Source organism: Rhagoletis zephyria, unplaced genomic scaffold, assembly GCF_001687245.7.
Source record: "Rhagoletis zephyria isolate East Lansing unplaced genomic scaffold, Rhagoletis_zephyria_1.1 Rzeph_scaffold_01979, whole genome shotgun sequence".
NCBI lineage: Eukaryota > Metazoa > Arthropoda > Insecta > Diptera > Tephritidae > Rhagoletis > Rhagoletis zephyria.
In genome coordinates this window covers 58495-72544 of record NW_016159063.1, presented here as the reverse complement: position 1 = coordinate 72544, position 14050 = coordinate 58495, and the positions used below count along the sequence as shown (strand labels likewise).

At 34.7% G+C, this 14050-nt stretch overlaps 1 protein-coding gene across 1 annotated transcript; it reads right to left on the bottom strand.

Moving 5' to 3' along the window:
• Nucleotides 1–338: 338 nt before the first annotated feature.
• LOC108365731 (piggyBac transposable element-derived protein 4-like) lies at nt 339–2608 on the bottom strand. The gene is made up of 2 exons (XM_017619867.1): nt 2491–2608; nt 339–1633 (listed from the first exon to the last, which is right to left on the bottom strand). The coding sequence occupies exons 1-2, from the start codon at nt 2606–2608 to the stop codon at nt 339–341; spliced, it is 1413 nt and encodes a 470-aa protein (XP_017475356.1).
• Between the last annotated feature and the right edge of the window lie 11442 nt (nt 2609–14050).

Below are 14050 nucleotides of genomic sequence, written 5' to 3'. Positions count from 1 at the left end.
TTCCTTTTCTATCATCAGTTGCTGCTGCAATTTTTTCAATATAATGAGTAGTTCCAGAAAGGCTGCGATCCGACGCTGAAATTGTTGATTTGTTTCCACCACGACCTGCAGCTTTATCCACAAGCTCACTTCCAAATTTAATTGTTGTCGGCAGTTGAATCAAGGATCTGATTAAGATGCATCGAAAGTCGACGAACGATATTAAAAATATAGAAGAAATTCCAAACGGCTACATCTAATAGGTGAAATATAACCTTTTTGTACCAGCGGATGGTTTTTCGGGGTGAAGAGTAATACGAAGTCATTGGTGTAATCTGTATATTCCAGCCATGTGATCGTTATAAACGACAATTAGGTTTATCGATTGTACGTCCCCATTTACGCGTAGTTTGAACATGTTGAGGATGATTTCCAGTTGTTATGCAAAGCACTTCTCGCTTATCACGCCATTTCGATACATACACTCGGCCTTGCCGACGCCATATGTACTCTCCTTTCGAAAGTTTAGTTCCGGTAATAGCCTTGGGATTTCCTTTACGATTTACTCGTAGTGTGCCTGTGACATGCGTTTTATATGATAGGAGATTTTTCGAGAGTTCGACACTGTTGTAAAAGTTGTCCATAATTAGATGATGTCCTTTATTGAGGTATGGAGCCATAAGACGATGGACAATATTTCCAACTTTTGACTTTTGTTTATTATCTTCTGCCCCTTGATAGATTTCAATGTTTAGAACATATCCATCGCTTGTTGTTAGCCCGTACAATTTAATACCATATTGGGCCTTTTTACCTTTGATGTACTGGCGGAACTGTAGCCGTCCCCTGAAGAGTAAAAGCGATTCATCCAAAGAAAGATAATCCCCTGAATATAAGGCACTTTGGAAACTTTGAAGAAAAAGATTCAATAACGGCTGAATTTTTCTTAGTTTAGTCTCATCGCCACTTTCCGCGGAGCAACTCAAGCAACGTATGAGCTGTTCAAATCTACAACCAGTCATTGAGTGCCTAAATACAGGATGGTAATAAAAAGGATCGCGTGAAAATAGGTCGCGAATTTTAGGCGCCTTTACTTGACCCTGAAGCAAGCATATACCCAGGAACTTATACATTTCTTCATTGTTGGTAGGTTTAAAATCAGTAAAACGTGCATTACGAGTATGGGGATTATCCGCGCAAAGATTTGACTCATATGTATTAGTTGAATCATCCAATTTTTGCATTACGTCGGACGTGAATATCTTATCAAAAATATCTCTTGGGGTACAATTTTCTTCGAGGCTAATTTTCACGCCACAGTTTCTAGCATCAAAATTAAATTGCGGTATTTCTTTGGCGTTTTCAAACCACTCGCCTTCAGACTCCGTCTCACAAGTGTTGGGCTCGACTTCTGAGGTATCATCTGAGCTTTCATTAGAACTGGCAAAGATATATGAATCAATATCTTCCTGTACGATTTCATTTTCACAATGTTCAGTTCCTGTGCTGCAATGAGGTCCATCATTCTTTTCGGATTCTTCGTCTGAACTTTGGCCTGCATCTCGATCCTTATCTGGCACATAGTATGGATCGTTTCCGTACTCACCGTCATCGCTAAAAGGATCAACTTCAGATTCATCGTCAGAATCAAGTTCTTGAAAAAGTTTAATATTCGATCCCTTTGTTTATTGTATCCGTCCATTTTTTCTACAAAAGCACAACACACAATTATGTACACTTTTTCATAGAGTTTTTACTTTACTTACGTTCATTAACAAATTTTTGCACTTCTAAAAAATAAACCGCTCTCGTAGGATGCTACTCGCAGAATAAACGGAAAGCTGACGTGATGTGCCGTCTTGCTTCTATGAATCAAAACATGTTCGAGTATGCATAAAGTAAATGTAACTTCCTTTCTGAAGGACAAGATTTGAATTAATTTAAATTCGTAGGGACACAAATATTAGGAAAACGTAAATTAATACCAAATTGGCTGCGGGAGTTCCCGGCTTGTCATACTAGTTGCGATAATTAATGACGGGGAACGCCGTCATGTCCTTATGTTTTTACAAAAAATTGACGGCGTGTACCGCTTTGCCCGCGAAAGGGTTAAAATTAAGAAAATTATGTCGTCCAAAAATAAAACTACTCAAAAACGCGAATATGTGGTAGATTTCAGACCTTGAGTGGTAGATTTGGTAGATGCTCAAAAAAGTGGTAGATCTACCACAATGTGGTAAAAGTCCGATCACTGATAATGAGACCAGTGCATAATTGCGAACGCGGACCGCCGCGACGCTGGGCACTTTCAAAATTGTATACTTACAAATCCGTCCATTTAACTTGTTCACGTACTACTTTTTGTCAAATGTAACTGGGTGACTACCTACATACAAGGGCGTAGGCAGGTAGGGGCAAGGGGGGCAACTGCCCCCCTTACAGATACAAAGGGAAGGATTAAATTTCAAAAATCAATAAATAAAAAATACGTAATGCGTAATCGAATTATACTCTCAATTTCCACATAAGGCCTGCGTTTTTCATCATTGATACAATGAAGTAAGCACAGCGCTAAGCATTGAATTGGTACGGAATTGAATGAAACACCCATTTGAGTTTCTCCTACCATTCTGTGATAAACTGGATGGAAAAACCCAACGAGAAAAAACACTTCCTCTTCCGTTAAATCTTGTTGTGAATGACTTAAACGAGGTTCCAGAAATAAGAAGTACTATTTCTACCCTAAAAGATGTGATAAACTTTTTTCGCGAATCAATGACACGCAAGAATTATGCTCCTGATATATCACGTTTGTGTGAAACAAGATGGTCGGAAAAAGCTTTAGAAAAGTTATCAATTCAGGCAAACTTTTCCGCAAGAAAGTCTGCGTATCAATTACGTGCTGCTATAACAAGGCCGATGTTCATGATTGCTTTGATGACAATTGCTAAATATTCAATGTTTCTGGAACATACAGCAAACATTTTGCAAATGAAGACAATAGACCTCATCGCCGTTGATCAGCATATTGAAAATATATTGGAGGTGGTTAAGAATGATCCAAAGAATGCAGAAGGAGTCACTACGGAGTTAATTAAAAAATCTCGTATTATTGCAGCTGATCTAGGAAGCAGGTAAACAAAAAAAAACTGAAGTAACCCCCATATTTCAATGAATATGGGTACTGGCGATGGTCTATAATAATACCGTATCTGGATTCACTAACGGTCTCTTTACAACTACGCTTTTCCAATGAAAATACTCCAGCTTTTTCGCTGTCTAGATTGCACCCATTGTATTCGATTAAATGTTCCAGTGAAAAGGTACAAAGGAACTGGAAGCTTTTTCAACAGATCTATGATATAGGTATGGGAAATCAACTCATTCTTTGGTACAATTTGTGGAAGAAAAAGAACTTGTCCGATGAAGATTTGAAAGATGTTTAAGTTGTAGATCTATTTAAAGAAGAAAACTAATATCTAACAGCGATAAATAAAGATATTTCCATTTTGAGTGCACAACAGCGACTGAGGAGCTATCGTTTAGTACACTTCGTAGAGTAGAAACCTGGCTCAGAAGCACAACAAGAGAAAAAAGGCTACTAGGCTATGCCTCATGAGCGTTCATAGAAAACTCGTTACCGAAAACCGCGAGTTGATTCAGGAGGAAATAATCGAAAAGTTTGCTGAAAATCGTTGTTAGCGTAAAAATTAGTAAATAAAAAATATATCATAAAAAATTAACAAGTACATTTCCTTTTGGCCCGCCTTACATCAGATCCTGGCTAAGCCCTTGCCTACATATGTGCAATATTTTGCTTTATTACTCAATTGTTAAGTTTAAAAGTTGGTTATTGAATGAGTTGTTAAAATACGGTTATTGATCATCTAAAAAATAAAACACGGAGAAAAATTGATATGCCATTTTTAAGAACGATGTTATATAAAAAGGGAAAATAACGGGAAAACCTAAAATGAAAAATGGTAAAAATATATAGAATTGCATGGACAAACAGGGAATAGGCTCGCCAAAAACCTGCCAACACTGTTGCCAGCAATTTTGAAATTAATCTCATTAGCCCTGTTCGCGTACGCACTATCCAGTAAAATCCAGTACTAATTTAACTGATTTTTATTGGATGGCGTTTTCGTACGCAAAAACTTGGAAGAAACCAGCAAAAATACGAGAATTGAGAGATCAAAAATTACAGCTGAACTTTTACAAGTTTTACTGGATTTTCACTGGAAAAATTTTTACTAGTAGATAATTATTTGCTAGTAAGAAAAACAGCTGATGGCATGATGCTTAATGCAATTCACATTACCAAAATAATTGTTTGTGGTGCTTTAAGAGTTGCAATTGACAAAACAAACCTATTTAAATATATAATAAGATGATAAATATTATTTTTCTTAGAAAATTGCGTCGGAAAATAACAAATTAATCAGCTGTTTATAAAACTTGCAGCTTCTTGCTGGTTTTGCGTTTTCGCACTTTCTTGCACATTTCTCTCATTGGGAGTAAATATTGGCTTACTCTCCGAAATTTGGTTACTGGTAAGCAGTGTGGTCAAGTTTTAAATTTGAAAAAGCACTAAAACCCAAGAAAAATCGCGTTTTTTCTCGAAAAAAGCACCAAATTTTTATTGGAGTATTTGATAGACTTTGTATACATGAAAAATTGTATTGTAAGGATGCCGATTCAAATTAATAAAAATCAATTTATTCTGTTTTTTATAAATTCAAATATCTTCGTTCAAGCGACGTTAAGATTCTTGCTCTTATTCTCTAATTTGCAGCTGTGTCCAGCGTTGCCGTCTCGCTTAGGTAAAGCAAAATTGATTAATTTTTCTTAACTGTTTAAATGTTATAATTTTCTTCGTTTTGCTTAGTTTTTTCTACAATTCCTATCAACCGAAAGAAAAAACCAGAAATTAAGTTTCATGAAATACGTGGTAGTTCAAATCTACACTGCAGACTTTTATGATCTTGTGAACTAAAGGAACATAAATAACTTTTCTTTCCGAACGCTTGATTTTCCTATTTAATGTGTCTTATTTGAGCATATTACCCACTGGCGCACAGTGGGAAAAATATTTTTGTGTCAGAAGAGTTGTCTAAGTACTTATCAAATCCCACCCGATTTTGATTATTCTCTTTTTTTCAAAAGCTTCGTTAGATATTAATTTTACTGCCAGGAAATGCGGGTTTTTTGAATAATCGTAAAAAATGTAACAAATTCAGCCCAAACTAAAGATGTAAACAGAGATTTCTGGTCCAAGCAATGGCGAATTACCGAATGTAATTTTGACATGATTGAAAGTGCTGCCACATATTTTGTTGGTAAACATATGCTCTCTCGCTTATGATTATCATTGTGACTTGATTTTGTTTAGATTTTTATGAAATTTCTTACAAAACTTACGATTCCTAAAAGTTTTGCCCTCCTTTTTGTTAAGATTTACAGATTTGGTGTCTTAAAACTAAAAAGAAAAGCACCATAAAACGCACCAAGCACTAAACGTTTTGAATAAAGGAAAGCACTAAATTTAGTGCGAAAAGCACTAAGTAGGCAACAGTGCTGGCAAGTTACTGGGTAATTTTTGCTGGGGAATACGAAAACACAACTATTACATATATAGGCCCCTTTCAGACCCCTTGCTTTCAAGTCCACTCGGTTCGTTGGCGAAGGAAGTGAGAAGAGAGCGGAAGAGTACATTCGTCTCACCTCCTTCGCCTACGAATGAGCAGACTTGAAATCAAGACTTGACGTGTCTGAAAGGGGTCATACATTCAAATTAATTTCTGCCTTCAAGAACTCTGCAAGTACTATCTGAAGCATTTCTGCCGTATTGCTGCCAAAACAGCGCCCTTTAACATATTAATGTGTGATGTTTACATAGATTTTCTCTTATAAGAAGAGAGCTACATAAAGATTCTCTTATTCATTTTAAGGCACGTACAAATTACAGTAATGCACATACATACGTACTTCCGTTACTACTTCGTTCCCTCCTGTTGCTCTCGTTTTGTATTATTTATTTTCGATCACTAACGAACCGAGCAGTCACCAATAAGGGTACGCCTCATTGCAACCGCTCATCATCAACCAATCGTCTTAACATTCAAACGAATTCGACTCAATGATTGGTCTGCGTATTTTGTGTGTAGCAGCATATGCATATGTACATATACATATCTTAATCAGTGTTGCCAGAACGTTTTGGGCCGACCGGCTAAATTGGCAAAAAAACGGCTAAAATGTTTCAGCTGAAATTAACATGATTTATTTCAATAAAGTTGAAAGACTAATAAATGCGTTAACTTATTTTTAGTTAACAAAGGAAACTATCGCTATACATACTTGACTAATTAAAGCTCTACATCAGAAATCATGTTTGTATTACTTACATTAATATAAAAAATAGATCAATTACAAACCTATGACGTTTTTTTCTATTGCAAAATGTTGCCTTATTATATTGTATCCTTTGCACTAGGTTGCTTTTTGTCCTGCAAAATGGCTATATTAGTAGAAATTATTGCACTTTTGCTTATTTGGAGGACAATATATTGAGAAATAACCACGTAAAACTGTGAAAAGGCAGATGAAAATAGGACAATGTTATTTCGAGAAAAAGCCAGTAATTTATAAAGCCGCTCGTTTTTTAAGTTTTTAACAATTAAACTATGTAGTTTTATTTTGATGTCCATATCACTCTCTGCATATGCCTGTCAGAGAGCAAAAATAAGCAACACTAAAAGATATTAGCACCACGATACAATTATTCATCAGAGAGTTTTGCTTCCCATGGAAATTCGTGCTCTTTTATTCTCACACGTGTTTCCAGTGTTGCAAATATAACTGAGACGCAACCTTTTAGCGAGTTCTGGCTATTTTTCTTTAGTTTATTTAATGTTTATTATTTTTTATGAAATATAGCTGATTACTTAACAAACACCATATAAATCCAAGTTTCGGACTTTGTGCATAAATTATGAAATTTCTGCAAAATTTCACCAAAGTTGTTAACTTTTTAGTAAGCATCTTTAGCAGAAATTATGGTACGCAGTTTTGTAGTCTATTAAATTCTAGTTTAATTAGGTGCAAATTTGAACTAGCGAGGACCTACTGCTGATTTTTTGGCAGTTTTTTAATGACGTTGTTACGAATTTTTTGCTGTACAAAGTATGTTTGACAAGTTTTTTCTATGTAAATAATGCGAAACACAGTCAAAAAAATTGCTAAAAATCAGCGGTAAATACTAAGTACTTTGAGTTCTTACTTTATTACACTAAAATTTTAAATTTCTACAGATGCTGATTAAATAGTTAAAAAAAATTATGAAAAATTTCAGAATTTTCATAATATTTTCACAAGGTCTGAATTTGTATTTAAATGGTAATTTTTAATTAATCAGCTATATTTTTATAAAAAAAAAAGAATAAACATTAAATTAGCTAAAGAAAAATAGCCAAAACTTGCTAAAATCTCGCGCCCCAGTTTATATTTGGGTCACTTTTATGTGCTTAAAATAAAAATCATTGAGATCGGCCCAGTATTTGAACACTTTTCGGATTAGAAAAATTTTGGGTCGCTAAATTTGTAAAAATTTAAACTTATATATATAAATTTTAAGAAATTATTGCAAATAGCAAAATCGGCAAGGCGGCTAACAAATCGACTGCCGGCTAAACCGAATTTCTCCGGCTTTTTACTTTCGCAACCGGCTAAATCTAGCCGGAAAATGGATAAAATGGCAACACTGATCTTAATGCATTGTTGTATACCTAACCAACCCTAATTACCGTATGTGGGTGGGTGTTCATAAAAGAAGATTATGATAAGTAAGAGCATGGGCGTACCCAGGTAGGGAAAGCGGGTGCTCAAGCCTCCCCCCAACTTTCAAATTTTCCTTTCCCCTAAAGTCATTCTGGCTACACCGATGAGTAAGAGTCCAATAACCTTGGAGTGTACATGCGTGTATGTATCTACGAATATCCATGAATGTAAGTGCAAGCGAACGTCCCAGTAAAAATGTATGGATCAATAACAAAATAACAAAATCAAGCAATAAAGGAGTTCATCGATTTGCATAAACTAGTATCGGCCAGTTGTCGAAATTCGACCACTTCACTTTTTTTCATACTTTTTCATTTTGCTTGACCTCAGCGTTACCACAGACAAATTTTTTTCCTACCAAAATGTTTTACCATAACCAACCAAAACCTAACAAAAATTTTTTTGAGTTTTAATATTTGTTTTCAATGTCAAATTTTTTAAAAACATAGTTAACATAACATTTAGTAAAACTAAAACACAACTAGATTAATATAAACAAATTAACAGCGTATAACGATTGATTTTATTGAACAGACTTATCCATATGTACATATGTCTCTTTACACATGCATACATATCGTCACTAGATACGAATAAAGACGCGAGCTCAAAAGTGGATAGCGAAAAAAGAGGCGTAAAATCAATTTCGACGAAGAAAGACTCTTAACATAGCTGACGGCAAATAAAGCCGCGTCAACCTCTTTGACAGCGAAGAAAGACCCATAAACTCATGTCCGCGGGCAACTATATTTTCGAGTGCAACAGTATTCCTCAGAACTCCCCAAAGAGTTTTTTCGAGCCTAGTGACGATATTATTATTATTACGTCGAAGATACCCGCGCTGCGACCTAAGAAGATATATTATGCTAAACCCAAATTGTAATCACTCCAACCTTAGGCTGTTTAAAAAGCTCAGCACTTTGGATGAGGCCATGTTCCAAATTTTAGATGGAGAAGGCAATCGTTCTCCAAGGTGTATCAATCTACGATTCATGCTTCGTGGACAGGCACATAGAATGGGTTTCTTTCACCAGCCGACAAACCCTACAGTCCGTCTCTACAGAAAGACCCATTTAATTAAAACCGTACGTTAACTAGCAGTGTGCTGTCAGGTTGCCAGTAAGAGTTCTAGGTTCAAGGTGTCTTTCGGAGTTCCTGCTGGAAAGAGTTATGCATATCGCAGAAATGCTAGGGACCGTGCAAACGCATTTGGGCTTCACGCTTTGCGAGACAGTCAGCCCTTTCGTTGCCTTCAAACCCTTCATGTCCATGAACCCTCCACAGCGTGACGCTATTGTGGGCTCTCAGGTGGGTCAAGAGTTTACAAGTCTTGATGCCGTTTTAAAATACTCTAAGGCCTTTAACGCTGCCTGAATGTCCGATATAATATTTATTCTGGCCTCATTTACCTTCTACGATAACATTCGCGAACACAGAAATCGATTGGGAGACCTCCGCCTGAAATATGCTTGAATACGAGCCCATTGGCAGACTTTTCTGGAATCTTGGTCCAAGTACGCCATAAATTACTTGTATATCGCTATCTAAAGGTGAAAAGGTGCCAAGTCCATTTTTTTTTTTCAAAGCTTAGTTTTTGATGCAGAATGAAAGGTAATACGAAACTAGGTACATCGATTTTTCGTCTCTCCTGAAAAATGGCGTGGCATGGCATGGGCGTCGCTACATTGGGGTGATGTGGGGGTCTCGAGCCCCCTTGTAGTTTACCTTCTATGAAGTTTACCTTCTTGGTAGTATACAATACTAAGAAATGTCAGCTGAAAGCAAATTTCTTTTCCCGGTAGTAAAAATCATATATGTAAATCACATTTTCAATCTTTATACAAGATATAGGAAAAGTCAACAAAATTTCAACTTTTTATCTAATCTAACATTTTTGGGTATGCAGTTTTCTAGCCCCTAAAATTTTAGTCTAATGAAGTGCAAGTTTTAACCAGCTAAAAAATCGCGCTAATTTTTGATAATTGTTTTTTTGTAGACTACTTTTGCGATTTTTTTTTTATATAACAAGTGTAATTTACAAACAATGACATTTTGTTGCTAACGGTCTACCGCATTTTATTTCATAAGAAATGCTTATATGGAAAAAGTGCAAAAATCGGTCACCAAAAAAAAAATCTTTTTTTAGCCGTTTGAAACTTGCACTTCATTAGACTAAAATTGCATACCCAAAAATATTCTAAAGAATCAGATTAAAAAGTTAAAATTTTCATTAAAATATGTGGAATTTTCCTAAATTTTCTATAAAGCTTGTAACTGCGATTTATGTGGTTTTTGTTAAAGCTTGAAAAATTAGCTCGAAAAACATTACGAATATTTAAAAAAAATCAACACGTTATCATTTGTTTGAGTGACGTATAACTGCGTACTTAGTTTTTCTCTCTAACGCCAGAATTTTTTTAAGGGCATTGGAACTTAAAAAATATGATTATTTAAAAAAATTATATTAAACAATTCAGTGCAATGTAGTATAAAGATAAGGGTATCAAATATAAGAAAATATTCTGTAGAATTATAGCAGAATAAATTTTTTAGGACAAGTGGGTATGGAAAGTGCCTTTAAAAATGCTGTCCTTAAATATCCTTGAAAATTCGCAATATTTAATTATGAAAAAAATATTGTTTGAGGACTAATATATGTACATGCAACCACATCATCGAATTTCGTCCTGCAAACTTTATTAACTTGAAAAGATAAAATTTATTAAAAGCGCATTTCCAATAGCTATTCGTCCTTGTAAACCAAAAAAATTTATTCAGCCTTATCATGAGTTTAATTTTCCCCGAACCGGTTCACTTGTCACTTTTAGTTTCCGCGGTTTTGCTATGGTCGGATGACAAATTTTCGGGCGAATTTTTTTCAGGCGAAACTCAGGATAAGACAGATTGGGTTTTTTAAATTCAACAGAATTTTCTCTTTCATTTGGTACCCATAATGTTAATCTACATTGCACTGATTTTATTAAATAATTTTGTGAATTAATCACATCTTTAGAATTTCAAAGTCCTTTGAAAAAAAAATCCTGAAGTCAGAGTGAAAAATTAAAAACGCAGTTTTACTGTATTTGGGCCATAGTTTTTCGTGAGTATATCGATTCTTTCGTGTGTTCTGAAATTGTTTAGTTTTTGTGGCACAGTGTTATTCATAGTTTTGAAATACATTTCGTGAAAGCAAAAAATAAAAGTAGTTGACCTTTTTTAAACACTAGGATATCACTGACCATTATAAAGGACCCTGAATGACGGGAAAGCTCGAAGCTTTACAGATTCGTTAATGTGATTTTTAAAATGAACGATACAAAATTAGCCGGTATAAATATTTTAAAATTTTTAGAATCAGTGGTTGAAATTTTATACTGAAAGGGTTAAGAAAGCTTTAGTTTAAAAATTTGATACTAAATGCCTTTCACCATACACGGCGCCAATTTTCTGGGTTATCAAGCCTCTAGCAGTATAAAATTAATTGTTGTCTTTCATGAAGTTCTTAGATAAATCTTCAACAAAATACTGAAGTATATTTACGAATATCACGTTTTATTATATGCTTAAATTTAATTTCGAATTTCGGAGGTTTCTACTGGTTTTAATAAATTGCCAGTTTAATTTCTTATAAAATTTACCTTTAGGTTTTCACATCTTAAGCATACATCGAAAATTTGTTTTAGAAAATCAATGTGAAATAATTGCAGAAACGATTAACCGATTTGCTGTGCAACCGATACGTCTGATTTTTAAATAATTTTTGTAAACAAATCGGCAAGTACCTACATATCGTTCCCAGCATGCCAGACACATGAATGTGTAAAAATTAAAATTTTGGGAAATCAAGTTTGAATTTTTTTACGAGACTTAACTCTGCATTTATCCCTACACGACGCGATTGACAGAAACTCCGACACATTCACAACGAAAGCCAACACATATGCAAAATTTTATATGTCCGTTTGGCCCTGTAGCGAATGACTGTCATTTGATCGATCAAGTGAGTGGCAATGCTGATAGAAGTAACGGTTGTTGGTTGCCATAGTAACCGCAAGATTTCCTAGGGCTGCATTTTGTGCTGAACAAAAGTAGTTGCACCTGCGAAATAATGTCGAGTACTGAAGTACTTGGATATAATTTTGAACTTAATTAGTTTAAACGATAATTTTATCATTATTCGACCCTCTCATAGCAAAAGTAAGTAAAAATAAACGTTTTTATTGTGGTATGACATTTTTTTATATATACAGCGTGGCGACGAATAACTGTTACCCCGGTTTTTTTGAGAAATAAAAGGGTCCTTTATAGATTTTGCGAAAAAAAGTATTTTATTGTTAATTTTCCACAGATTTTACTTTAGTTGTATTAATTAGTTATTAAATTTTAATCCCTGTTTACATTTTCCAGCAGTTTAAACTTTGAGAGAAAAGTTCATTTGGCACGCAAGTCTTTTTCAGGTATATTTTTTCTTAGGCTTTGTATAAAAAAATACAAAAAAGAAAAAAACTGCATAAGGTTGGTCGAATGTATGGCCGTCCTAGTCTCCAGTTCCGAGTCTATTCGATTTTTGGGTATGAGGCCTTATGTTGCACAAAAGGGGGAGTATAAGGGACTCAAAATGGAGAAAATTTGCCTATGGTTACAGAAGATATGGAATAAATTAACTGACGAAGACCTGCGTGCCAAATGAACTTTTCTCTCAAAGTTTAAACTGCTGGCAAATGTAAATAAGGGTTAAAATTTAAAAACTAATTGATACAACTAAAGTAAAATCTGTGGAAAATTAACAATAAAATACTTTTTTCGCAAAATCTATAAAGGACCTTTTTATTTCTCAAAAAAATCTGGGTAACAGTTATTCGTAGCCACGCTGTAAACGTAATAAATAAACCCGTATTATAAAGTACTTCGTACTGAAGAAGTTCAAAAGCGCACATCAACAGAAAAAAGAAAGACACAAAACGAAAAGATGCTCAAAACTCGAAAGTGCTGTGGAAAAATAAAGATAAGTTTTATAAAATATTTCATTTAAAATGAAGAAAAGAGCTTTTAATAACGCCATGAGCAAGAAAAACTGATTTACGAATCTAATATTAAAAAATTTTATCGACATCGCCAGTTCTCTACCACTGCAGTCCTATTGCGCTGTGGATTTAATAGAAACAAAACTAAAAGATCCAGAGTACGCATAAACCATGGTAATGAATTATATTATGGAATACGTACTTCACGTTCTAATTGCTGTACATAGATTTTTCAAAAGGCCACTTATATCATAAAAATAAAAGGTGTGTTTTAAAACGTAGCCAGCGGTATTAAACAGGGACGTGAACCGGATGAAAATTTTGTTTGGTTCCGTTCAGCGGGTCGAACCGTTTTTGCACTTTTGGATTGGTTCGTCAAAGCGGTTTTTTTGGTCTTTGAACCGGGGTTTCGGTTCGGTTCAATGGTTCGAAAAACAAAAAAATTACATGCAAGTTTAAGGGTCAAGTCTCTGTCAAATGAGATGGGTTGCCTTTACATTTGATGTTGTCACATGGTAAACAAACATGATGGGTATTACCATGTTTACCAAAAAGAAAAAAAAGTGGGTACATTTATCTACTAAAAATTGGTTGAAACGAACCTTTCCATCTTTATAGAAAGTGGTTCGGTTTTCGGTTCGGATCAAACATTTGTGGAAAATTCCGGTTCGGTTAATGGTTCAGTTAATTAATAGAAAAGAGCGGTTTTCCGGTTCAAAACCGGTACACGTCCCTGGTATTAAACATTTATTTTCGGACGAGGCATTGCTGCAGTTTAACTGGGACGTCAGATGGCAGAGAAAACCACTAAACAAACTTATTCTGGTTGACACAATCCTATGAGGTAATATGTACACATATTAGGGACACTACAAGTACTGACCATTTATTTTTTCTTTATTTATTTATAACTTTATACATTTTTAACATACTTTGTCAAAAATCGAAGCAAGCTCTTAAATAAATGGTCAAAACTTATAAAGAAATAGTATCCCTAATTAAGTGGCCACTACCGTATACATATGTACATATCTTTTAACAATACAAATTTTTTGGTAATCTATTTCATTCCACATAGATGCATTTAAAAAGAAAGGTCCTGTTGAGTTCCAAAAAGAAATCCAGAAGGCAACTGAGCTCAGCCATCACCGCCNTTTTGGTCTTTGAACCGGGGTTTCGGTTCGGTTCAATGGTTCGAAAAACAA